Below are 26,409 nucleotides of genomic sequence, written 5' to 3'. Positions count from 1 at the left end.
TTGCAGAGGGTCCATTGGGCCATGAACATACACTCCTCCAAGGTGATATGATGGTTTTAAAAACCTTGGGAGTGTAGAGAGGTGAACATGTTCCCAAACTTGACGAGAACCTTATATGTTCCAAAAAAAAAATACCACAACTTCTTTGGCACTCGCTTGACTCTTTACCTTGATTATGCAAGGTAGGGCCTCTTGCATATTCTAGGGATTTCAAGAGCTTTATGTGACCTCAGTTCATCTATTCCAACCATTTGGGTCTTCCAAGTGATTTTGGGTTTCACCTTGGACCTGGCCTTTAGATTGACTTCTTCCCCCTTGTTCAGGTTGTGGTCTTTTGGCCAATCAGGGGGTTGACTAGGTCTCTTTATGAATGACTTTTTCAGTTGTTCCTCCTCAACCCTAGCCTTAGTGAAATCTATCTAGGGTTTGGGGGTCTTGAGCCATGAGCTTGATCCGTATTTCTTCCTTAGTCTCTCTAACTAATTCTTTTAGTATGGCGGTTCTAGACAAATCTTCGCTCTCGATATATGGGTCTTTATAAATTGAGGGTCCAAACTCTCTTAGGGTTTCTTTATTAAGATTAACCCTAGTAGGCATCCCATGGCAATTTTCATACCACTGGATCCACATTAAAACTTCTCCATTAAGGAGTTCCTTGGCACACCCTAGTCTAAGTTTAGAGGGATTCACTTTGTTTATATTTGGATTTTGGGCCTTACATGTCTCATTATGCGAGTTCCTTTCCATGAGAATGGGAGCATAAATTTTTACCATCCTCGGCAGTAGAGTGACATGAATTTTGTTGCACATGTCATTTTTACGCTTATCTGATCTCGACCCATGCATGGGTTCTTGCGCCTCCTTCGCCTTGGTGATGATGGCAAGATCACTTTTGCTGGTTTTATCAATGGGTTGTGACATTAGAGATGATTCACATATCCAAATTTCGACATGCTTCTCGAGGACATCTCTATCATGAGCAACAGGTTGGAGTTATTGGTGTGTGACTTGGAGTTTTGCCTACATTAGCTGCAGTAGATTCGACATATGTTGGAAGCTCTCTATGGCATTTGTCATGCAGTTTCCCACACAAACGAGCTTGTTGTTACTTCTTTTGTTGGTGACTTAGATGGTTGTGAAATTCATTGTTAAAAAAAATAGAGGAATGAGGATTGCTTACTCTAATACCACTTTGTTGCTCTCCAGGTGGGCTTAGGTTAGGTTTGGGGCTTAGGTGGGCTTGGTTAAGTCTAAGGTTAAGTAAAAGGTCAAAATCAGGTAACATGGTAGATTGGTTCTGAAATGGCCTCCTTTCAAAAACAACAATAATTAATTTAAAAATAAAAAATCACATAGATTTAAAACATAATATATAAATAATTGATTTAGAAATAAAAAGTACAAGTAATTTAATACATAAAAAAATGATGAGTAATTTAAGTAATTTAAAAAATGACATTAATTTAGAAAAATAAAAAATTGGTACATGATTAAACAAGAAATTAAATGTTTTAAAATGATAGATGCTCGACAACTAAAAATGGCTAGTGACTTGAAATATTAGAAATTATATAATGAATAGTTTAAAACTACAATTGAAATTGATTGTCATTAAATGGAAAATAGTTGAAATATTAATAAAAGATCACATAATTCAAAAATAAAAAAATCAAATAAGGTGGTCAGTAATTTAAAATATATGTAATTTAAAAATTAAATTGCTTATTAAATGAAAAGTGATTTAAAAATAAAATTAACAAGTGTTTTAAAATATTAAAAATAGTGAACAATTTAAACAGTAATTGAATGATTTTCCATTAAAAGATAATTGCTTTGAATATCAAAATTTTAAAATCATGAATTTGGTTAAAAAATAAAAAATGACAAATGATTTGTAGATTAAAAATTCAATTACTTTTCCTCACATGATAGGCATTGGATAAAAAAATTGCAAGAAATTCTAAAATAAAAAACTTGACTTTCTTACCTTTAAATTACAATGTTTTAAAAAATAAAAAATTCAAAAAAGGGCCAGTGATGTAAAAAGTTTTGAAATTGCAATTAGTCCAAAAATTAAATTACTTGCCATTAATTATGAAATGGCTATAAAATAAAATCGAACTCTTTGCTATTTGATGCAAGTGATTTAAAATATTACAAATTAAACTCTAAATATTGGGCATCCATCGAAAATAGTACTCACTCGTTTAAAAATTAAAAAGTGTACTAATTGCAATTAGATGAGAGTGACTTTTTTTTTATGATGAGAAACCCTCACCGAAGCCAGAAAAACAACCAGTGTGGCCCCGCAACCACCCTACCTTAAACACACCCATGTACCAGCTGGGGAACAACCCCACTAGCCATGCAGGCAACCTCCCCGGTGGTTGAAATGACTTAAATATTAAAACTTAAACACTAAGTATTGAGCATCCATCATAAGAAAATAATACTCACTAATCTAAAAGTAAAAATCAAACTAATTGTAATTAAACCCAAGTGACTTAAAATATTAAAAATTAAACTCCAAATATTGGGCATCCTTTGGTAAGAAAATGTGCACGCACAGTCTGCTAGTGTTGAGAACCCCATAATCGATTGACTCTCTTGGTCTTGCTCATTAATTGATAAGCATCACCACTACCACATACAACAAACCTCTCCTGTCTCTCACAACTCCAAATATTCAAACGAATATCAATGGTCCAGTTTTTTTTTCATAAGGAATGGGAAACCACCTCGAGATCGGAGACCTAGTCGTGTTGACTGAGCACATTTTCTTTTCCGATGATATAAACTCGAGATCGGAGACCTAGTCGCGTTGACTGAGCACATTTTCTTTTCCGATGATATAAACTCGAGATCGGAGACCTAGTCGCGTTGACTGAGCGCATTTTCTTTTCCGATGATATAAACTAGTGGTGCACCCCAGGAAGTCTCCCTGCTTCGACAATTAACAAAAAAACCCGAATTGCTGCAAGTTCCAGAGCACACATTTTGCTTCCCTTTTCCCATTATAATTGAAGCAAATAAGTCTGCGTTTGGCTTCATGTAAAACATGACAAAGTTCACGAACTTCCTCGAGCTCAACCTGCATTCGACAGTATGTGCGGACTGTCACGCCCCGCGTACACGATCGTGGCACGTGGCAAAAAGACAGTGACAGGACGTTTTTTGATTTTCAAGCACGTGTAATCTTTCAGGCACACGCTTAATAAAATCCCTCTCGTTTTTCTTTCAAAGTGTAATTCGCCATTGTACAAAGTGTACGTGATGCTTCACCTGAAAACCACCCATTTGGTGTTGGGTCCCACAGATGACTGACCTTGTCAGAGAAATGGACGGTGGACAGGTGCAGATGCACATGCATTTTGTGCAATGCGATTGCACCTGATCCATGAGCTCTAAGAGAAGAGAAAGACCAAAATACACCTCAATCAAAATAACAAAAATCGTCCGTTTATTTTTTCCAGCAATTTCGGTGTTCGTTTTCAAGAGCTTACGTGGTTCGTTCGTATTCCTCCGAGCCACTGTGAGAACGAACACTCGGGCGTTCCCATTTCCTCTCTTCTCCGGCCCAGCGGATTTCTTCCCTCTCCGATCGGGACCAGAGAAAGCTCTAAAACTTTGCCCTCCCTCCCTTCGATTGACTTCTGCTCCTGATCGCGCGTATTTCTACGGCTTCCGGTCCCGAATTGGCCCCCGTCTTTCCTTCTTCTCTGGATCGATTTCGCTGAGGCAAGGGGAGGCATTAGGGTTTTCAGCCTTCCCTCTGGTTCCTCGTCGACGCCTTCATCTTATTCTTCTTCTTCCAGATGGATTCGAGTAGGAGGGCCGTGGAAGCTTACTGGAGGTCTCGGATGATCGACGCCGCGACGAGCGACGAGGACAAGGTCAGCCCCGTCTACAAGCTCGAGGAGATCTGCGAGCTCCTGCGGACGTCTCACCCGAGCATCGTCAAGGAGGTCTCCGATTACATCCTGAAGCGTTTGGATCACAAGAGTCCCATCGTCAAGCAGAAGGTGAGATCGGACGTACCGGGATTTCAGATCTTACCCACTCTTTGGTTTTCCGATTTTTAGTTTATTTCTTCTACGATCATGGAAACATCTGCGGTTTAATGACGAGATGCTGAAAATTTCCTTTGTCATTATCTGTTTTTGGTTTCGAAATAGTGAACACGTTACTGCGGATGTACTCGATTTCGTATCGGAGTGAAGATTAAGTTTTAGTATCGGAGTGAAGATTAAGTTTTCCATAAGATTTGATCGGCGCTTTGATTTTTGGGCTTTTTAGGATTTCGTTCTGCTTTAATCCATCATGGAAATATAGCGCCTCCAACCTCCTCTTGCATTACACAAACACACCCTTAATAAGAAAGGGACTTGAATCAATTTGCCTTGGTCAAGATGCCGCACCTCTAGGTGTTACGGGCATTAAGTTCAACCCTTGACAGATTACAGCTCGTTAGCATCTGCTTTATAAACCCATTAGAAGTCGGTTTAGCTTATGCACGATATTGGCTAGCAAATGTGTCTATCTCTCATATGTCTTCTCCATATCTATGGATATATCCTCTGTTGTTTGTGGGAATTTCATTTTACAACGTGTTAGTAGAAGCTACTTTAATGTTGATTTTTTATGTCATCTTCTGCAGGCACTTAGGCTGATTAAATATGCAGTGGGGAAATCTGGAGTGGAATTTAGGAGAGAGATGCAAAGGCATTCAGTGGCAATGCGCCAGTTATTCCATTATAAGGGACAGATGGATGATCTGAAAGGAGATGCACTCAACAAGGCTGTCCGTGATACTGCTCATGAGGCAGTCTCTGCAATTTTTGCTTCAGAAGAGAAGCCAGCCTCATCTGATCATACTAACAGGAGAATGCAGGGATTTGGAAATCCAAATTTTGAAATGCCAACAGAAGACAAGAAATCATTTCTCAGTGAGGTGGTTGGTATTGGGAGTGCTACTATCAGACAAGGGTTGAGTACTCTTACTTCTGCCAATTCATTGGTAAAAAATGACAATGGAAGTTACAGGAGCCCAACTCTTGGAAGATCATTGACAACAGAAAAGGACAGCTTTGATAAATATGACGTGGAGGAACACCACAAGGGAACATGGGGTTCTTCAGGTGGTTCAAAGAGCTCAACGAGGCACTGGAGCCCAGAGTCCAGGGAATCAACAGAAACAGTTAGTGGTACGAACGAAAATCAAACAATTGGTAAGGGTCCGGAGGAAAGACTTTTAGAGACCATTGTGACATCCGGTGGAGTTCGGTTACAACCAACACGTGATGCTATTCAGATCTTTCTCAAAGAGGCGGTCAAGCTGGATGCCATTTCCTTATGCCTTGTACTTGAATCAAAGCTACAATCGCATGTGTGGCAGGTATGCTCTTTTCATTCTCTTATTTGTCATTGACCTGAGTTAGACACTTGGGGATCCTTCCTCAATATATGGAATTTTACATCTTTAGATATTAGAACCTCCTTAGAAAAAAGTATTTCTGATTGAATATCCTCATCATAGCTTAAACTTATAGAATTCCATTTCAGCTTGTCCAACAGTTTTTATTAGCTCAAGGCATCTTTGAGGCTACAATGTGTATTGCCCGGAAGCCCATCTAAAGATAAACACCTTGATCTCTCCAATTCTGCATTCCCCCTTGATACATAAATAAACCATGATAAAGGGCTAAGTGATGTTTACATCTTCATCTAACCAAGGACTGCTAACAAAACAAATTGGAATCTGCCTCCTAAGGTGTATGTCACATGGATATGGATGCAAGAGCGGCACAATAATTGTCAAAAATTAGGACATGTGTACACGGTCGTACACACACATAGATGTACATATGTGTGTGAGTGTGAGTATAAAACAACAATTTTAAATCACTACATTTAGGAATATCAGATAATGAAACTAAGTTGAAACTGAAATGTAATGTAATTGATGACAAATTTTAAAGGAAAAATAACTGAAGTGAACATGAAATAAGTAAATAAGATCATACAAGAAAATAGATAAAGTTAATGACACAATTTTGACTGTGTGTGAAACTGGTTTAACTATGTCGATGAAGTGTCATGTCATGTCTCTGAAGTGTTCGAGTGTTGTGTTGATACAGGATATGCATGCTAAGTGAAGTGTCTGTGCGATGCAGTCTAAGGTGCATTTGAATCACTCAGATCTTGAGATCCAAGGGATATGCTTGGGTCAGAGCAATATTGTAAATATTGTATCAAAACCCGTATTATTGGAAAGGCTCGGGATATGGGTATATTGTATCGTATCATAAGATACAGGAGAAAGAACGCTTAAATTTTGCAAAAAAAAAATAAAAAAACACAAAAAATCAGTAAAAAATTTAAAAATTAAGAAAAATGTAAAACTTAGAATACAAGAAAAAATAAATTTAAGAATGAGTACAAGATTAAAATCAAGTAATCAAGTAAAAAATAAACATAGACTATTGACATGTCATTCACATGAAATAAAGTTCAATAATTCATTACATAAAGACAATAACATAGATGATAGAACATAGAAGCATAGTTCACTACATGATTATAAAAGTCAAAATACTCAAAACAACAAGATTTATCACTCGAAGTTGACTATATAAACTCATAAAGTCAATAACATAAAAATTTACTACATACTTCATTACATGACTAAAAAAGTCAAAAAAAGACTCATCACTTGTCTTCATTATCAAACATTTTGCTTTCATAAACTGAGATGACATCTTGTTGTGTGGCTTGTGCTTTTTGTTGCTCTTCATGTGCATTTTGTTGTGTTAGTGCATGAATGCCCTGGACACGTGCCAATTCTTATAATTTTGCTTTTCTCCTATATATCTCATCTAGATTGGTAGAAATTATAGCACATACATTATCTAGAGCTCACATACATGGTCACATTGGTGCACTAGGTTCTCGAACAATGTGTTGCTTAATGCGATGTAAACTTCAACGAATCAATAAATGATATAAACTATATCTCAAAACATCACGCAACATAAGATCGTCAACAACCTCACAAAAGTGTCGGGCCATGTCAGCATATCGAGCTATTGCTAAATTTAAATAAAAAATGCAATTAATTAAAACTTAAAATAAAATATCACTACATATAAGGTCATGTTTGGTTGGACTTCATGAGAATCACTCTCATATTTGAGGCCCATGTGATTTTGAATCAAATGTGATTCAAAATCACTCGAGCTCGTGAGATTTCGAATCTCACAGGGCATGATTCAAAATCACAGTTGTGATTCACGGTTTGTAACAAATGGATGCAAAACTGAACATTGGGGTTGAGACCCCAATTCCTCTCGCCTATATAAAAAGGAAGAGCACCAAAGCAAAGGCAGCCATGGGGAAGCTCGCCGGAGAGAGTGATGGATGCTAGAGAGAAAGCTCGTCGAAGAGACCGCCAAAGGAAGCTCGTCGGAAAATTACCTATGGTGAGCCCCCTTGGTTGTTGGGGGGAGCTTGATGGAATTGATTTCGACGAGCTCCATCGCCCTCCCTACGACCGAACATGGGCTCTTACTTGCGAGGCCCTCTTTGGTCTTTTTTTTTTCTTTCAGTCTAGAGGAAGCGCAACCAAGGGGGGAGCTCGTCGGAGTACCACTTCGGCGAGCTCTACCATGTCGGAAAAAAATCAACGAAATAGAGGCTCACCCCGGCGAGCCTCTATTTCGGCTTGGAACTCCTTTTTTTTTTGCTTTACAATCAGATGTGTTGGTTGTAGAGGGGGGCAGCTTGCCAGAATCGATTCTGGCAAGCTCCACTGCCCACCCTACAACTGAACAGGGGCTCTTGCTTGCAAAGCCACATTTCAATCAATGTCTATGTTTTCTTTTTTTTTTCTTTGCTTTTAGTCTAGAGGAAGCACAACCAAGGGGGTGTAATGAAGTATGCGAAAATGTAATACAAGAATGCTAATGCATTCACAATGTCCAATAATGGACAAGCACAAAGGCATAAGAGAGAGATAAGAGAGAAGTCCACTATGGGACAAATAAAAAAGGCATTTAAAAGGCTACACAAATAAGAAAAAGTAAAGAACTTTATTGTAAAAGAGCTCACAAGCTTAAGAATACAAGGGGAGAAGTCCCCTATTTATACACAAAGAAAAGTAGAAAAAGGAAGCCATTGGGGGCTCCCACATAGTGTTGTTGGGAGCCCCCAACGGTCATATTTATAACCGTTGGGGGGTCCCAACGACTATATGTGGGACACCCAATGCATATTAAAAAACAAAAAATAAAAGGAAATAAAAAAAGAAAAAGGTAAAAAGAATCTAACCTATTTAAAATAGTTGTTTCTAGAAACAACTATGTAAAAAGACCAAAATACCCCTATCAGGTATTGTACATGTATGTATATATATATATATATATGTGTGTGTGTGTGTGTGTGTGTGTGTGTGTGTGTGTGTACGTACATATATTTTAATAGGGGGGTGCTCGCCAGAGTATGACTCAAACAAGCTCTACCACGCCACAAAAAAAATCAATGAAATAGTTTGGAGTGCTTGTTTGCAATCGGATGCGTTGGTTGCAGGGGGCGAAGCTCGTCGAAATCTAATCTATGATCCATTAAATTCAAAAAATACAATAATCCAATCCATGGTCCATTAAATCCAATTCATGATCCATTAAATTCAAAAAATCGATTCATCCAATCCATAGTCCATTAAATCCAATCCATGATCCAATTATGTATAACATGAGAAAATAAATCCGTGCCAACCAACCAAACAAAAAAAAAGTGAAACTCATACAAATGTGATTCCTTTTCTCACACTAACCAAACATGAGAATTGGAATCACATGAGATTTCAAATCACGTGATTTTGATTTTCATGTGATTTCAAATCTCATGAGATTTATTTTCACATTTGTAAAGAACAACCAAACATACCCTAAAAGTCAAAATGTTTGCAACTTTACATAACATGATGATAGGACCAACATAGGCCATTCGAAGTTACAAACTAAAACTCACACACACACACACACACACACATATATATATATATATTATATTTGTGTGTGTGTCAGTTCAATGGTTTTTTCCTTTTGCTGCAACGTCCATTAGACTGAGATGTTGATAGTTCATTTTATTCGTTTGAATCAATGACGAATTTTGACAAAAAAATTTTTTTGACAAATGTTGCATGTACTTATGTCATTTTTTTATCATTTTATATAAGACTCATGAGTGCATAATCATACAATGGAGTTGCTATGCCCTACGGTGTAGCATTTAAATCTATATAATCAATCATGCATTACAAAACCATAAAAGTTACATTTTACTATCCCTCTCAAAGCATCTCTAAATCCATTGATTTGCAATATTTCTATGTTGGATCGTTTGAGCCACATTCTTCACCATCTATCGATTTTTAGTGCGCGATATTGAGATTTAAGAATACAAAATTAAGTGATTTAGGATGAAAAGAGAAAAAACTATGATTAATAACACATATGTGGCTAAAAAAAAGGGCTAAAGACAAAAATGAGGAAATATATTGAAACATCACAAGAAATAAGCTTACCCTTGGTTTTGGTGCCTTAAGCCCTCCTCTAACTTCAACCTCACACAAATCAAACCTCTAGGGCTTGATTTTTAGGGTTAAAGGCCAAAAAATCTAGGTAGGATGGAAATGGGTGAGATTTGAGGAGAATCACACTCCTAGGACTCGGATCTAGCAAAAGTCTCAATTTTTAGGCTGAATTTTATTTCTAAAATGAATTAGTAAGCTTAGAAACGAGGTTTGGGGAGGGAGAATACAGAAAAAGTGGTCAAAATCACCCCTTGAGGCTTAAAATGGTGCCCATAAGTGTGTGCTCGCCCCTTTTCCCATGTCGAAAAAGTTAAAAAAGAAAGTAGTTGACTTGTACGGTACAGGGTGTATCGTATGATACAATACGATACAGTCCGATATGCACTGATAACCCTAAATTTTATGATATACAAGGTATATTGTATCGGTTCACCCATGGATACATCAATGCATATGATACTGATAATACTGGATTAGAAATCCTTGAATATATAGTCCGACCCCTAGGGTTGGTCGGATTAGAGATCTGAGGATCTTTCCCTCTCCCTTTATTTCAGGGATCTTAAATCCCTGAAATAAAGCGATTAGAGATCAGACATTTGAATGCCTCAGTTCTTTGGCATGGGGCTCGCGCGACATCAGCTAGCCTCATGCTAGCTCATATCCTTGGATCGAAGATATGAGGCATTCAAACGCACCCCTAATGACGCAAGTTCATGGTCACACAAAACATTAAGATCCTTGGCCATTCAATGTTTCTTGGTGTAAGTCAAGGTTTTAGAGGAATAAGTGAGATAGATAGGTAGCAATAGCATCTGAGAAAACAGGAAAAAGTAATGAAGATATCAAGTGTTTCTTGAAAGTGAAAGTAATTTGAGAGAGCGAGAGAGAGACTTTGCAAAAGGGTCTTCCTTATGGTTGAAACTTGCTATCAAGGAATGCATACAAAAACTCATGAGTGAACACAACTGAGGCAGGTAGAGTCTGAAAAACAGGACAAAATTAAAGAAAATTTTGTGTTTCTTGAAAGTAATTAAGCAGGTTTCTGCTATGTAGCAAAGCGAGTGAATCCTTCTCACTTGTTTTTCACATGTTCAGTTTCTTGACAAGTATGGAAGAAGGTTACACGTGTTTGGGAGATGGTGAATTCCATGAGACAATGTGGAAATTGAACTGATTTGATAGCTAAAAAAAATCAGCATAAGGTTGCCACACAGTGTCGAACCGTGGCTTTTCAAATAATTGTCTGGAGATTGTGGTAGGCACTGAACAATATTGTCTTTGAAGGTCACAACTGATCCACTGGAGACACTGTCTATTCCTGCCTTCATTCAGGAGGGAATTTATTATGCACCTTGGTAAGAGTTGTGTACACCTGATAATTATGTGATGGTGATATGCACAGAGAAGGATGCCACCTGTAAATGAGTGGATCAAACTTGATATCTTTAGTTCTTATAATCATGCACGGAATGTTCCGAGTCTTCTGATGGATGCAACAATTTTTTTTCCAGATTGCAGTACGGTACTAAGGTGATAGTGTTCTCAGCCATAGAGAACGGTATTGGTGGAGGTTATTATTGAAACAGATTGACAAGTCTCATATGTTTGTTATTGAGTCTTCTAGGAGAGATGTTGAGTATTCTTAATATGCATTTAGGTGGTCATGGGAAGACAGGGCTTGTGGAACAATCAGTTTTGGATATGTGATTTCAATTTCAGCATCTTCAGATAGTTCAAGTTCCTAAAATTTGTAATATGCGCCTGAGATGTTAGCTACTTTAGTTGTTCTTAGATCGAAGGTGTCTGGAAAAACAAACCCCCAGATTGGTTTCCATTTTGGGGTGGAGGTTTAACATGTACATTTCTCAGTTTCAATGAACTTGTTGGGGGCTCCCTAACCCAGCTTGCCTATAAAAAAAAACAAGGAAAAGGAATGTCAAAGCAATTAAGAGGTGTTGGGGGGGGGGGGGGGGGGGGGGGGAGGGCTTGTAAGGCTTTGCTATAGGGGTTTCCTTATGATTGAAACTTGTATAAAGAAATGCATACAGATATTCACAAGTGAACATCATGACTAAAGACCAGAAAGTGTTGCAATCACTGCATGGCAGCAGCGATTCAAGGAACCACTTTGCGTGGGCCTACAACATGGAAGAAGATCAAACAATGATAAATATATCTTGACCAAGTGCAACAAACATATCTCAGGAGGATATGTCAAACTGCTAGATGATTCACACAGTAGATATGGATTGCAACCATTTCTTATGTTACTTTTCATGCATGATATGCGGTCGAGAGACTAACCAAAAAACAAATAAATTATGGAGAGGTTTTCCATCAATCTTAGGGAACACTTTTTTTTTCTTGAGGAGAAATTCTGTGGAACTTAACATTAAGAGCATAATTGTAATATATTTGAACCTTCCTGGACTAAAGGGCTTGGTCCTAGATGTCCCATGCTTTGAGTTATTACAACACATAAGTCGTCTTTTTGCTAGCTTCATATTTGTAGATGCTTATTTTTAATGTGATTCACAATCATCAAGCAATGTGGTTATGTACTGTTTCATGGCAGTTGTGTTATTTGTTTTGAGAATGGGAGTAAGCCTTAAGTATTGTTTCTTTTTTCTCTCTTGATATAATTCCTTCTTTCTCTATTCTAGTTATACTTATGCTCAACCACTTTTTTGATAACAAATTGGTTGGAAATTGGCACACTTGTGCGTTTTATGGACAGAAAATCTGTAATGAGATTCTTTATCTGCTAGCAAGTTTGTGTTACCTGTATTATAATTATATTTTATCTAGATTGAAGAACTATGTTTTATGTTACGTTTATTTTATATAAAAATTACATTTTTTGTCTGGGGGTTACTTATATGTGCCAGGTACGTCTGAAAGCTGCATGTGTCCTTGAAGCAATCTTGAGAAAGAAGGATGAAGAATGTTTTGCTGCAGTTGCATCATATTTTAATGAAAATAGGGATTCTATAATCAAATGCTCAGAGTCACCCCAGGTGTCTGTAAGGGAAAAAACAAACAAAGTGAGTTTTTTATTCATATATGGTAGTTGCTCTGGATTTAGCATATTTTCTGGTTATCGATTTTTTTCTTTGGCGACTTGTTCCACAGTTAGATTCACATTTGAATATTTTCTTGGGATTTTTTAAATTTCTTGTAATACTTGGTTGATCATGATGAATAGGTTTTAGCGCTGCTGGATGGAAATCAATCATTGGATGCAAAATCTACCAGACAACCATCTAATGATAAAGATATTGCAAATGCAGCCTTTCAGCTACCTGACTTGATAGATGCTGGTGACTTGCATTCTAATGGAACAGAAGAAGATGGTTCTCAAAATCAAATTGATCAAAGCTTCACAAAACACAGATCAACCTCCCATGCTATTGATGATCTTTTTGTGAATGGTCTAAATACAGAGTTGAGTGATGACAATATCAAAACCGAAGGCAACCCATTTGCAGATGTGTCATTTCACACAAATGAAATAGATAGCAAGGATGTGAATGACCTATTTTCTGGATTAGTTGTTGATGATAAGCAGAATGATGTCAATAAATCAAAGAATGAAAATGCTACTGGTCCATTTGACATCTTTGAACTTCCAAATGTCTCCGTTCATAAAAAGGATGTGCACGAGTCTGTGGCAAGTCCCTCTATGAAGGACACTGTCACAGAGCACCAAGTGCCAGTTCTTGCAGGGGCTTCTCCTGCAGCAATGACTCCAGGGCCTAATGGCCTGCAAGGCCATGCTGGTCCAAATGATGTTTTAAGTAGCCTACTTAATTCTCAAGTGTCTGGTAAAAGTCAGAGCGGTCTGTTTCCGTCAGGTCCTATGGAATACAACTTTCCTGCGAAAATCATTTACAATCAAGAATTCGCTTCTCAACAAGCTAATTATAGTGTAATGAGTAACTTAATTGCACAGCAACAGCTGCTTGCTGCCATGTCCAACTTCCAAAACCTTGGCAATCTCAGTAATCATGGAAATTTGGGGTACAACAATGCCCATGTAGGAAAGGATGGTGGATATTCCTCAGCAGTACCTGATATATTCCAATTTCACAGTGGTCCCATTCAAACTCGTGCCATGCTGACAGAAAGCTCGAAGAAAGAGGAAACCAGAGCATTTGATTTTATCTCGGTATGGTTGTTGCTTCTTGTCATTGTTTTCCAACTGTTGTTTATGCTGCATTTTATAGTCCATGGCTCCATGCTACTTTTTCTTCTAGCTGCTGCTTCATCTATCTATGCTGTTTTTAAATCTTAAGAGAGGGCACAACATAATCAAACTGTATTTCTATATTCTGTAACAATTGAGCAAAATCCAAATGTTCCATAGACTAAAGTTTTCATTTGCTGGAAAATCAGTAGTAACTTTAACTCCACAATTTAATTTTCTTAGCAAATTAATAGGAACATGAACGCTCTTCATTGTCAAGGCGTCCTATTTTCTGTAATTTTCTTCTCCTTTTTCATGGCTGAAACGTGCTTCTAAGATCAAGATTATGAACTATGACCAAAGTTCAGTGTATCGTGACATCAACTTGTTTAGTCCTACAGGAAAAATGTGAACATTGGAATACAATGGCATTGATTTAATATTTGTTCCTTCCATTTCATTTCACAATTTAGATATCAACCATTAATCCTTTTCTTTTCTCGTTTTTATGTTTCAGGATCATATATCTGCGGCTCGTGATCTAAAGAGAGTAGTGTAAAAAAACTTTTTCCTTTGGCAATGGTTGGAGGTTTATTGCTTGCTGAGAGATGAGCGGCTGGTAAGGATTGGTAGAATGTAGGTATTCTTTGTCAATAATTGAGCTGTGGGCCTGTTCACGAGTCTTGAAATAATAACCCCTCTGAAGTTTGTCATTTGTGTGTTGGGATTTGTTGATTTGGAGGCAAAAAAAAAAAAAACAGAAAAGGAAAAGAAAAGAGTGAGCATATACAGTGAGGGGGGTATAAAAAAGTGGTGGTGCTTTTGTAACATACGAATGAATCAAGATCATTGGTTGTGCTAGTTTTTCTTTTCCCTTTCTTGGAAGTTCTGGGTATGTATTTTTTTATTTCTATTTTTAAGAAATTAATCAAAAGAGCAATGATATCAAGTGCTTCTGAGCAACCGGACGTAATTTTGTTAACAATTCTTATTTTGGTTGGATAAACAAAACCCACATGCGTGCGTGAATGCATGGCTTCAGCTAATCAGTGCTGGACATGTTTTAGCTGTAGGAACTATGGTTCCGAAGGTGACTTGGGTTTGTCAGTTCAGGTTCAACTGCTCGTGGGACACCCCAATATCTTGGTCATCGGTTACAGCTTTTACAACTCTAGTTGTAGGTATCTGAGCAGGAGTGCGTGTCATATACATATGGTGGTGCATTGTTTTACGTGAATTCACATTGGAAGGGCATCATACCAAAGTTGCATAATTAGGACTACCATAGTTCCTCTGTAGAAGTGGATGAAGAGGGGGTTGGTTCCTCCAAGCAGCTCTATGAATAGAGTCGGAGATTAAATAAAAAAAACAAATCTTCTTATGTCATGTCAACATTTTCACTTCTGATTCACCAAAAACCTTTTCCAAAACGTGTAAAAAGCTTTCAAGGTTTTGCCGCTTTAGTGAATCACTTGAGTCCTGATATTTTCGGTGCCATTGATCTTCCAAGAAGACTCCATAGAATCCTTACGGTGATTTTGATCTTTGGTACACGAGACAGGTACGAAGCATAGGCGCAGTTCTCGTTCTCGTGAATTTTTTCCTAAAGGAAAAAATCTTGTCATACAACAACAATAACAACTAGGCCTTCATCCCAAAACAATTGGGGTCGGCGATATCAACCCAAAAAGAAAATCATTCTGGGTCTTCCACGAATCCTTCTCCTCCAATCATTTCTATCAAATGCCATGTCCTTGGTGAGGTTCAAAGCATTTATATCCTTTTCTATCATCTTTATCCAAGTCTTCTTAGGCTTACCCTGACCTCCTTTAAGAGTGGTGGAGATATTTCTCTGCATAACTAGGCTAGGGTGAACAGCTGCAACCACATTTGATGACAGTGTCCTCGAGCTGACTGGAACATGTCCTAAAGCGGCCATCAGAATCTATGCCCTCTAGAGAGGGTGTTTAAAATGGTTGGATGATCCAGACAAAAAGTACTGGGTAGAATTTGAATATTGGTACTGGGAAGGCGAATTAAAATAAGAATAGTGGTCTAAACCCGCAAATAGTTGTTGGGAGTTTTGTCTATGGAAAAAGCTTTATCAATTAGATGTCGATAAAAATCCCATTCCAAATCTTTCACCCCCTTAGCAAACAACGAAGCATATCATAGCCTTGTTAAGACCCATACTGAATCTCTAATCCAGAAGAAAATGACGAGTCAAATGAGGAACCATATCCACTGGAGTATGTCTTGGCTTTAGCTGCACATACATGGGAACCTTCAGATCCAAAAAAAAAATAATGGATCGAATGATGGTGATTTCACTATAACTATTACAAGCCCGAAAGTGATCAAACTTCTTGAACCCTCAAATTTGAAAGAAATCCAAGAATTAGGGCCAGATAAAGAATCAGATATGGAAGATCAGTATAATGGCCCAGATTACTCCATGCCACTAACCCAAGCTAAGATCTTCGGAGATGCAGTCAGATACAAAAGTTGGGTCAGACAATTCAATCTAAAAAATGATCTGGGAAGACTTATGCCAGGATCTCCTATAAATAACTTCGGAAGATTATTTTCAGCAGTGCATCAACCAACTGGTGCATGGAGAAAATCTGTCAGCGGCTCCCAAGAGAAAACACAAAATGTGACACGAGGTTAGGAGATTCACAGAGGCATTGGGTTTGAGTTGTCTAAAGGGGTAATGAATTATTTCAAAAGTGGAATGCATATTCATCGTAATGCTTCTCACCTTGTTGAGATTTCTCTTTTGAAAGAAAAACAACAAATACATTTGACATATGCAGTTTTTGGAAAACCCTCGCATATATACCTATATGCATGAATAGAGGCTGGGGAGACCTAGTTTGGACCCTAGCATGGTCCAGACCAGGTCTGCACCACAGACCATGCAGGTCTGAACTTACCACGGGTTCAGACATAAGTCAGTTTGGGTCGGCATAGGCCCACCCGAAACCGAGTTCGGGAGGTCTACTCTGAGCTGGCTTGAACCAACTGGACTGAGTGGTTCGATCCAGCCAAGGCTCAAATCGATAGTGTTGTCTGATCCAGACCAGACCAGTGCTGATTGGACAGACCAGCAGCTAGCAGTTCAACCTTTGAAAAGAATAAGAACAAAGAAAAGAAAAGAAAAAGAAAGCAAAGAAGAAAAGAAAAGAGTTTATAAATCAAGAAATAGTTTTGAGGAATTGACATAAATAGTGTTACACAACAAACTACCTTGCAAATTTTTCTTATATAGGGAAGCTTGAGTCCCATACACAAGAATAACATCATTAGATGCTCTTACACTTTCAAAATTGAGTGTTTGAAGAAATATGTAATACAAAGAAGGAATTCTTATTGAATATACATTTAGGTGTGATTAAAACAATGATGCATTGTTCAAAAATCAAATACGTGTATGATTCGAACTAGTGCAAGATGATTTCGCACATAGAAAGGTTTACATTCGTCTATACTTATACTTGAGACAATGCAACTTGAAAGAGTATGCAGGTCTATGCGTATGATAGGTGCTTGACCAATATTTTCATATGCCTATGATAAAGGCTAGGTGACATTGCACGAAGTATACTTGTGAAATTCGCCATATGACCTACACTTGCGGAAATCATATTTGTCTATACTCACGGATGTGATAAGTGTACTTTGACATAACACAATTATACTTATGCTTGACATAAATGCATTGAATCATAATGTCTGCATGGGCTTAAGTGCCATATGATAACACTTGTATTGTAGTATGCTAAATTGCTTATGAAATAGTAAGGTTATGCGAAAAAAATGCATATAACATGTACATGCATAAGTAGCTTATGTTGTATAAAATTCCATGATCATGATATTCATATTTTTTTCATATAAGATAATTGCCTCTAAAATTTGACTATGGTGCCTTTACAAAATGATATGAATAGTACTTGAAAGGAGTATATTTAATTTGTCTCTGAGTTGTTATGCTATGACATGATGCATTGAAGCATGATGAACAACATTTGACTTATGTGTGGTATAAACTAACTACAAAATGCATTGGTGCTCTAATGAGAGCTTGGGTGAGATGCGACCTCACACCGTAAGAGGAAGTCTCACTACATATGCAAACAACCACACATTTAAGATCTTGGTTATCCCCTTTACAAGCAATGGGCTCACTTGGGAGCACGTGATTTGGGTTGAGCAAGACCTTGTCATGTTATACTGCAATGAGAGCAGTATGGAGGCTATTGAGCCTAACTACCTCGTGAAACGAGAGCATGACTACTAACTACCCATAATGAACATAGAGCCACCCATGTCACCCATTCACATCTTAGTTCACCTCAAAGAGGGTGAAACAGTACAACTCTGAGTGACAAATGTTGCATGTAGGTTTTAGCTATATATCATACCGACTTGAAAAATAAAGAGCAAAGGCGTCTTTAGACCTCTGTCACTTGGAGTTAGGGAGGTCAGGGTCACCGGACAAATGATAGGCCATAACTGTTGCAACAATAGGGATTGCAATCCAGGTTTGCCCTTGTGTCTAATATCTCTCGGTCCTTTGGAGACCGTAGGCTTAGGTTGGTTTATCTTATCAATAGGTACTATGACAAATATATAATATATACTCTAGCTGGCACGCTAATAGATACCTCTGCATACCCAGAGGAGGTAAAGACTATCGAAACATAATAATACTAACCTTGCTAACTTACTAACATAATTAATTGTGATTCATTGTATATTTGAAATTTAAAGTTATGATCATGTTATTGCACATTTGAGATTATGATCACGTTATTCATATTATTATTGCATAATTGAGATTATAATCATATTATTTATATTGATATTGCATAATTGAGATTATGATCATGATCATGTTATTCATATTGTTTACTTGATATTCGATGATATGATGTCAAAGCTACATGATAATATGACTGCCCCGATGCATGTTATGTTAGATGTTTTGATTACTTATCATGATGCATGATGCTTAAATTCACTTACTGGCTCACAAGAGTGTTGACCCCATTTCATGGGATGCAGGTGATGAACAATGATGTGGTGTGGGAGCATGGTGTGCGGCGAGGCCATGATCCAACCTTCCCTAATTAAATTGTCGATCTTGGAACTAGTTGTTGAGTATCTTATTTTAATGAGATATTTTATGAAACATTTGGGGGTGTGTAATATTTAAAACTATTTAAGACTTGTGCAATGATATTTATTTTCTCTAGTTTGTGAGATAGATTTCTATTTCAAATTCGTAACTTATTTTTGTAACACGTCGGAAATGTTTGACTTTTAGAACCCAAACTATTTTCGCTGTGTTATTTCAAAAAACAATTGAGGTTAAAATTTTATATTTTTAAGTTAAAAATTTTGGGGCATTAAAGCGAGTCAAAGTTAGTAGTAAATATAGGCTAGAATTGGTCTTGAGTCTGGCTTTATCAAATGAGCTCAACATTAACTGCAACGGGGTTGACTACTTGGTTCATGAGTCAAACAGCAGTTTTGGTTCACGAGCTTGGTTGAGTCAATTCTACTATAGTACTGACTTGATCAAGTATTCCTCCAAATGTGGTGTGTCCGTTCTGACTTGACCAAGCTCATGGTTGGCAAGTGGGCTAGAGTCATTGGTTAATAATTTGTTATGCTATGAACAAGTGACCGAAACTTCTCATATCACGCATAAACGCTTGTGTAGTCGCGTATAAACCACAACTATATATATTACGTTATTTTGAAAATACCGTAATTTTATAACAATATTTTCAGAAGAGTTTAAGTTCCTGAACGATTTGAGTTGACCTTTTTTTAGTCCCATATCGAAATTGCATCAAATTTTAATTTGCTTATAAGTTGAATTTTTTGCTTTATGAGTGTGTTCGTTGAAAGGAGAGACGGTTGGCATCTCCCCTGACAGGGACGGGACTAGCCTTCGGGCTTCCTGTTACCACACACGGTTAAGGCTACCCGCTTCGGCGGATCTTTACCCAATTTTTTTTTCCTGTCATCCGTTTGGTTTGCCGCCGGAGTTCCTGTAAATCGCAAACTCTGTCAACGTTTTTGAACGATCTTTAACCGGTTCAGTTATCCTCTTATCTGGTTGTTGGACGATTCTGATTGCAGAAAATCATTACCAACTCGGTCGTAGCTTCCGTGAAATGCGGTCCTTCTCTCCAACATTTCCTGCTTTCACGAGTTTTTATTTGCTTAACTTTTTTCAGTATTGGGGAATTTGTTTTAAGGATGAAATTTTTTTCGAAAGGCTGAAATTTTTAGATCGCCATGATTTTTGTGCTTGTTCCCGAGAAGTCTGGATATTTTATGCCGGTTTTCCGTAGTCATGGATATAATTTCTTACGAAAGAATTCAAGAAATTCCTTTTTTAAGTTTTCAATGCATGACGGTCAAGGCTAGGGTTCCTATCTTTTCTGACCAACGACTCACACGTGTCTTGTTCATGCTGGACTCACCTGGGGTTCTCTCCTTATTTTGAGGGGATGATATACTTTTGTTAAACTAGATCGTGATATTTATTTATCCAGAAACGACGACTCCAAAAATCTCGCTTTTACCAGATCTGGTCAAATCCCCACTTGGGTTCATATCTGCATCACTTACTCATGTTGGTCCCCGAAATTTTCCTCTTGATGTAGACTCTCCATCTCAGCGTTATTGAGGGGAGCAGCTGGTTTTACTATGTGGGGTTGTATTAAATGGTGAGATATGGGTGTGCACAGGTGTGGAAATCACGTAGGCTTACTGCGGCTTAATGCCATTGTGGTTAGACGTGTAGGGCGAGCCCTTGTGACCAACTTGTTGCAGGTATGAAGCAGAAACATGGAGCGGTCATGTCAGAAATGAATGATTTTCAGCTAGTTTTCTTGTTCAAAATTTTATGAGAACCACCCATAGGTGAAAATTCATCAACTTTGTGCTCTAGTTTTCTTGTAAACCGTACAAGATGATTAATGAATTTAAAGTGGAAACAGAAGTTTAGAGAATGGATGATTTGAAGTTTGTCAATTGTTTGAATAATTAGCGAGAAGTTTCAAATGGGAGCCTCCTTGTTGGTTGTCAGTGCTGTGGATTTGAAATGCAAGTCTTGAAGCTGGGTTGCTGCCGCTTGCAATATAATGAAAATTTTGCAGATGACCAGAAACTTCACATTTGAGCTCTGTCTTCAACATCTTATCATTACTCTTTATATTCTTTTGTTAATGTTTCCTTTCTGCAAAGCGAGTTGTATTGCTTTGATGAATGATCTGCTCTGGCGTGCTCTAACGTTGGAAGGAAATGTGATCAAAGGTTTAGTTGTTGATTGTTGTTTGGAGATATGCCGTGCATTAGAGAAGGGAAACATAATTACTAATTGTAATGCTAGGATGGTGGTGTTCCTCTTAAATTCTTAATTACTTGAAGTCCAACAGGGGAGGTATTGTCTCTTTAATTCCAATAATTAATGAAGAAGCTAGTCATCGTGGTGCATCGTTTCTTCTATTTTCGATTATAATAAAATTCTTACGTGTGCAGATTGATTTGCACGGTATCCATTTGGTATGGAATGAGCTTATCACTATTCTTGCAACCAAACTTTGAACATTTAATGTCTACACAATTTCTTTTGTCTTTAAACCAAAACAGCTTATTGTATATGTCAATCTGAATAAAGAATATCATTTCTCCAGAATTCAGTATATGCATGTAGAGATTTACTTTCCTCTCTGGCTTAACTAGTTCATCCACTCATATTCTCAGAATCAGAACAGTAATAGAAGAAAGCAATTTTGTTGAATGGGTAGCCAATGCCAATTTCTGCCGAGTAATTATCTATTATTAATATTTGATTGTTCCTAATGAGAATAAAGATGTAAAATGCCCCTCTTTTTCCTTAACTAATTTTCACGTTTTTTTGTATAGATTTGTGACAGTGCATGGGGTACATTCTGCCAAGCTGTTCGCTATATCACCTATGAGGAGTGATTCCAGTAACCGTTAACATTGTGGAAGGAATAATCATGGATATAGTGGAAGAGGTGAATGACTAGCTGAAATATTTGCAAGGGAATAATCAATGATATAATGGAAGAGGTGAATGACTCTGAACTGAAATATTTGCACAGTTGCACACCATTTCAGAAACGAGAGTACTTTTTTGTGCCTGATATTTTTTCTTTGTTGCAATCTCATAAAAAGAATTAGCAGTTAATAAACAAATGAAAGTAGGGGAGAGTGCTGATTACTTATAGCCTTACTATGATAGTCTCAAATCCAACTTGGCCATATCTAACTTGTATTTACTTTTAAGCGTTAATTTTGTTTGTTGATTTATTTGGCCATCTAATAATGTTTTAGCTGATACGAAACAAGCAATCACATGAAGATTCTGCTTCTAACTTCCAGGCTGCTGACTTGAGTTGATTAACATTTTCTTTTTTGTTCAGAAAATGAACTTTTGGTTGTATTTATTTTCTGATTGGCATCCGATGGTCTGATTTATGACCATAATTCGTGCAGTTCCTGAAATCAAATGTACTGACTTGGATGTTTTCTCAAGTGCAGTACTAATTAGACAAACTCTTGTCAAATTTGATCAACATTTGCATGGCAAGATCGGTAGAACTCTAGATTTTTTTTTATATTTTTTTCTTATTTTTGGCTCTTATTGAAGAGTACCTGATTTTCCTTTTGTTGAACTTGCTAAAGAAATGATTGTTTAACCAAACATCTCTATGTTCAATTTATTTGTCTTCTTTGATATTGTAACTAAAAATTTATGTTGTATATCGTTTTAAAGTCCATAAGTTTCTGTGGATGTTAATAAAATCTCTGTGTCAGGTTTTCGGTTATGACATGACAAATACAAAACTTGTGCCTGTTTATTCTTCTGTATCATTTACCAACAGACTATTTTGTCATCTGATGTCAACATTGTCATACATGAGTCGCAAGCTTATTATCTTCATTGGTGAGTTCTATGTGTATTTTATGTTTTACTCTGGAGCTTTCTTACTGCTCAATGTTTTGGATTACATTATCTCCTCTCGGATATTCTAATTTGAGTAGAAGTTTTTAGACTTGAATCATTTTAAAGTTTATTTTTCCTTTCTAGTAAAATACACCTGCTCTTATGAACCTCTTTCTTTTGTACAGTTGCTATGGTTTTCCTAGAATAATTTGTAGCTTTCTTATGGAATCTTCTGCAAGCATTGAAGAACAAAGGATGAAAGATGAATGACAGCCATGATGGATCATTTGATTTGTTCCTTACACTAGATGTCCTCTTTGTGTTAGAATATCAATCTTGATTATATGTACAGCTTTTGGTAGGGACTTAGAAATCTTTGCCTTATAGAAGAATTTCACATGTACCTATGCAGACAGGCTTTCACCATTATGCAAGCATTTAACAGGAACCTTTGTTAATTCACTTAGGTAAAATGTCAAACAGGCTTGAGGCCCACCTATGTCAAAAGAACCAAATATTCAAGTGCAGTTTATCATGATAATCAACTTCTGACTTTAAGAACAACAATACCCTCTATAGAATTCATGATGAGACCTCTTGTTACAAAATTTTCAGATGAAGCACTGAGCTTTGGTGATTATAACCCAGCTTGGTAAAGAAATATATCCACAACATATGCATTTTTGAGAAAAGGAAATATAATCTAAAGATACTAAAGTAATTTTAGACAAAAAAGTAATGCTACAATATATTTTGGAGTTTGGACAGAGTCCCATGTTTGATCTGGCTAGAGCAGGTTGAGTTGACTAATATCCTAGTGCCTCTCAGACAAATCATTTGCGTAATTGAATTGGTTGAGTCAATTTTACCTGAATGTACCCTTGAGAGTTCCATAATCTCTAGTAACCCTATTGATTTTCTCTTACGGCCCAAATTTCAGAAGACAGTGCAGATCTGAGCTCCAGGATCCACACGCCTCTCCCTACAGGCGTTGAGGGTCGTCCAGGCCTAGGTGGGACCCAGAACAGTGATGTGGCAGATGACATGACTTTCTTAATGGTGGACAACTAAAAAATCCAGAGTCCCAGTCCGGGACAGAAGAAAAGGACACATGTCAAGCCTAGAGGTCAAGCCAACTAAAGGGTGGGGTCCACCTAGGGGCGTGCCATGCTAGGGAGTCCTAGGGGACGTCCCCTAGTTCTAGAAGATTGATTAGAGTTAATTAAGTTAGTTAATTATGGGATAATCTTTTTAGTTGATTTGTTCTTTTGAGGAGTCTTTAGGTAAGGAATCCTAGTCTAGTTGGTTTCTTTATGCAAGTAGGGCTCAACCCAAGCTCCATCTAATAAGGAGGTCTTGGGGAGCCATATGAATAATTGATTAATGCATTGAGTTTTCTTAGAAGTCCTAGTCATCCCCCTCTATCTTTCTGGTGTTCCTACCCTCTGACACCCTCTTTTTTTTCTCTTTCCTCTTAGACGTTTGTACCTCTCTGATGTCTTCTTCTCTTCTCTTCCTCTGGTCTTACTTATCACCATGTGTGTGGTGGTGGTACCAGCCTATGCAAAGAGACTAAACCCTTCATGTGTTTCCTTTTAGAGGTCTAAGAAGACTACACTGCCCGAGAAAGTGATTCGGAAGCCTCTGCAACCGTGGTTCTGCTGTACCGCCCTCAACAAAGCCTAACTCAGGTACTCAACCCTTTAGCCATCCCCCCTCTCTCTGAAAAAGTCTCTCTGTCCTCTTCTTCTTCTCTCTCTCCTCCCTCGCGTTTCTCTCTCTTCTCTATATGTTACACGTGAGACCAAGCCTCCCTAGGCTGATCCTTCATCTATTCCAAGGGCCCAAGGCATTCTTGTGCTTATATCTTCACTGTGGAGTGATCCCTACCTTGAAAATCGACGTAAGAGCCTTGTTAGTCGTGGTTATGTTGGTCAACCTTCCTTACAAACGTGTTTTAGGTATTTATAGCACTCTCTGGACCTCTATCATTCCCTAGGACCAGTTCCTAACATTCTCTAAGGTCGCCTGCGTCGTCTAGATCAAGACTACTTCCGAAGGAACAATGCAGTATTGTTCTGCGGGCTGTTTTGCCTCTTTTGATCTTCTGCACATATCATGACCATACCTAAATGTGTAGACCCCTTTAGGACTTACCTAGACCTGCTACATAACCCCTAGAACTGATCCCAACCTTAGCTAAGAACCTACCCATGTTCGGGACCCGAAATACCAAAGTTGCACCCTACTGATTCGGCAGAAGATGTAGTTTTTACCGTTAGAGCATCCTATCCACCCAATGACCTATTTTAGTGATTCTTAACCTCCAATAGTCTATCCTAACCTTGACACACATTTTTAGGTGTTCAGGATGCCTTTGGTTCAGTCCATATAAGATCTGAACTCAAACCCTTTTTCGATTAGCCTCTGGAGCCGTTTTTAGTCTACTCGATTTTCTTATTTTTTTAGATCTTTTCTCAGAACCACCTAAACCCTACACCACGGTCACCCTTAGGCCTCTACCCTCCATTTTGTCCAACGGGGGTCGGTACCTCCGACATGTCCATCCCAACCTCGGATGTTTAAAAACGGTAGGCACAATCCTCTCGCTTCTGTCAGGTTCAGACTAGAGTACTCGCCTGTTGCTAGCCCAGGGTTCCCTTTTGGTCCAAGCTCTGAATCAGTTCAACCAAACCTTGAGGAAGGCCTAATATCTTCTAATGTTTGCCTTGAATGTTTTATAGATCTAACCAATAGATGTGATATGTCTTTAAGTGGAGAACATGCATTAAATTAAGATATTTTGATTTGTGAACAGGTTCTTGGAAGGATCTAAAAATAAATTGTTTAAAATGTTTATTGTAACCCGTACCAGCCGAGCTCAAAATAAGATACATATCACATCTTAAAAAAATGCATTTTCAATAAAAAATTAAAAAATATAAATAAATCCATAAAAACATCACAAAATACAAGAACAAAATTAATTTAAGCAGTAAGAGTAATTGAACATAGATATATCGTTAAGCATTGAACTAAACATAGATGTCATAATCAACTAAATATAAATTTCGTCACACAAAAGTTTTGTGACAAAAGATATAAAACAACATCAATCATCTTCATTATCAAACATCCCACATCCTGCATCAGGTGTGACATCTTATTATGGGGCTTTGTAGTTCTTCATCATCTTCATCATTTGGTTGTGCAGCTACTACCTGAAAATATGGCATTGCTTATACTACTTGCTTTTTTTTCTATCATTCATATTCTTAATTTCTTCTATACGGGTGCATATTTCTGCTCGTGCATTATCTATATCCATCCGACATGTTGAAGTTCCCTTATTTGGAAGCCCCACAATGTGTATCTTCATTCAGTGCAATTCCTTGTGAAGCATTACAAGACAGAATCTACATCTCATATTCAAATGCCTCCTATGACCGTCAGTAACCTCACAATATTGCCATATTGGGTCATCAGCATATGGAAGACGTCGAGACATTAGTAAATTTAATCACCACTAATATATTTGATTAAGACAAAATATTGCTACATACAAAAGCTAAACGGTTTCTATAACTCGTTATAACAATTACAGTTACAATTTTTAGTTAAAAATGTCAT

The 26,409-nt window shown here is 37.6% G+C and overlaps 1 protein-coding gene and 1 non-coding gene across 2 annotated transcripts; both read left to right on the top strand.

The window, feature by feature from the left end:
• The first annotated feature begins 3,524 nt into the window (after positions 1-3,524).
• LOC149814851 (protein MODIFIED TRANSPORT TO THE VACUOLE 1-like) lies at positions 3,525-14,561 on the top strand. Its single transcript, XM_089988829.1, has 5 exons — positions 3,525-4,022; positions 4,658-5,395; positions 12,484-12,639; positions 12,801-13,763; positions 14,299-14,561. The coding sequence occupies exons 1-5, from the start codon at positions 3,816-3,818 to the stop codon at positions 14,338-14,340; spliced, it is 2,106 nt and encodes a 701-aa protein (XP_089844955.1). The 5' UTR covers positions 3,525-3,815; the 3' UTR covers positions 14,341-14,561.
• A 5,128-nt stretch (positions 14,562-19,689) lies between these two features.
• Positions 19,690-19,812, top strand: LOC149814850 (U6atac minor spliceosomal RNA). The gene has a single exon (XR_016428158.1). It is a non-coding gene; the product is annotated as a U6atac minor spliceosomal RNA (small nuclear RNA).
• The last annotated feature ends 6,597 nt before the right edge of the window (positions 19,813-26,409 follow it).

The sequence above is a fragment of the Nuphar pumila genome, chromosome 15, assembly GCF_984573655.1.
Source record: "Nuphar pumila chromosome 15, dmNupPumi1.hap1.1, whole genome shotgun sequence".
NCBI lineage: Eukaryota > Viridiplantae > Streptophyta > Magnoliopsida > Nymphaeales > Nymphaeaceae > Nuphar > Nuphar pumila.
The sequence above is the reverse complement of the archived record's forward strand: the minus strand, read 5'-3'. Positions and strand labels throughout refer to the sequence as shown.

Bases quoted from the DNA above. Each gene is read 5' to 3' on its own strand.
- LOC149814851 (XM_089988829.1), top strand. From the start codon at position 3,816: ATGGATTCGAGTAGGAGGGCCGTGGAAGCTTACTGGAGGTCTCGGATG. The intron at 4,023-4,657 runs GTGAGATCGGAC...CATCTTCTGCAG, and splicing joins GTCCCATCGTCAAGCAGAAG to GCACTTAGGCTGATTAAATA. The intron at 12,640-12,800 runs GTGAGTTTTTTA...CATGATGAATAG, and splicing joins TAAGGGAAAAAACAAACAAA to GTTTTAGCGCTGCTGGATGG.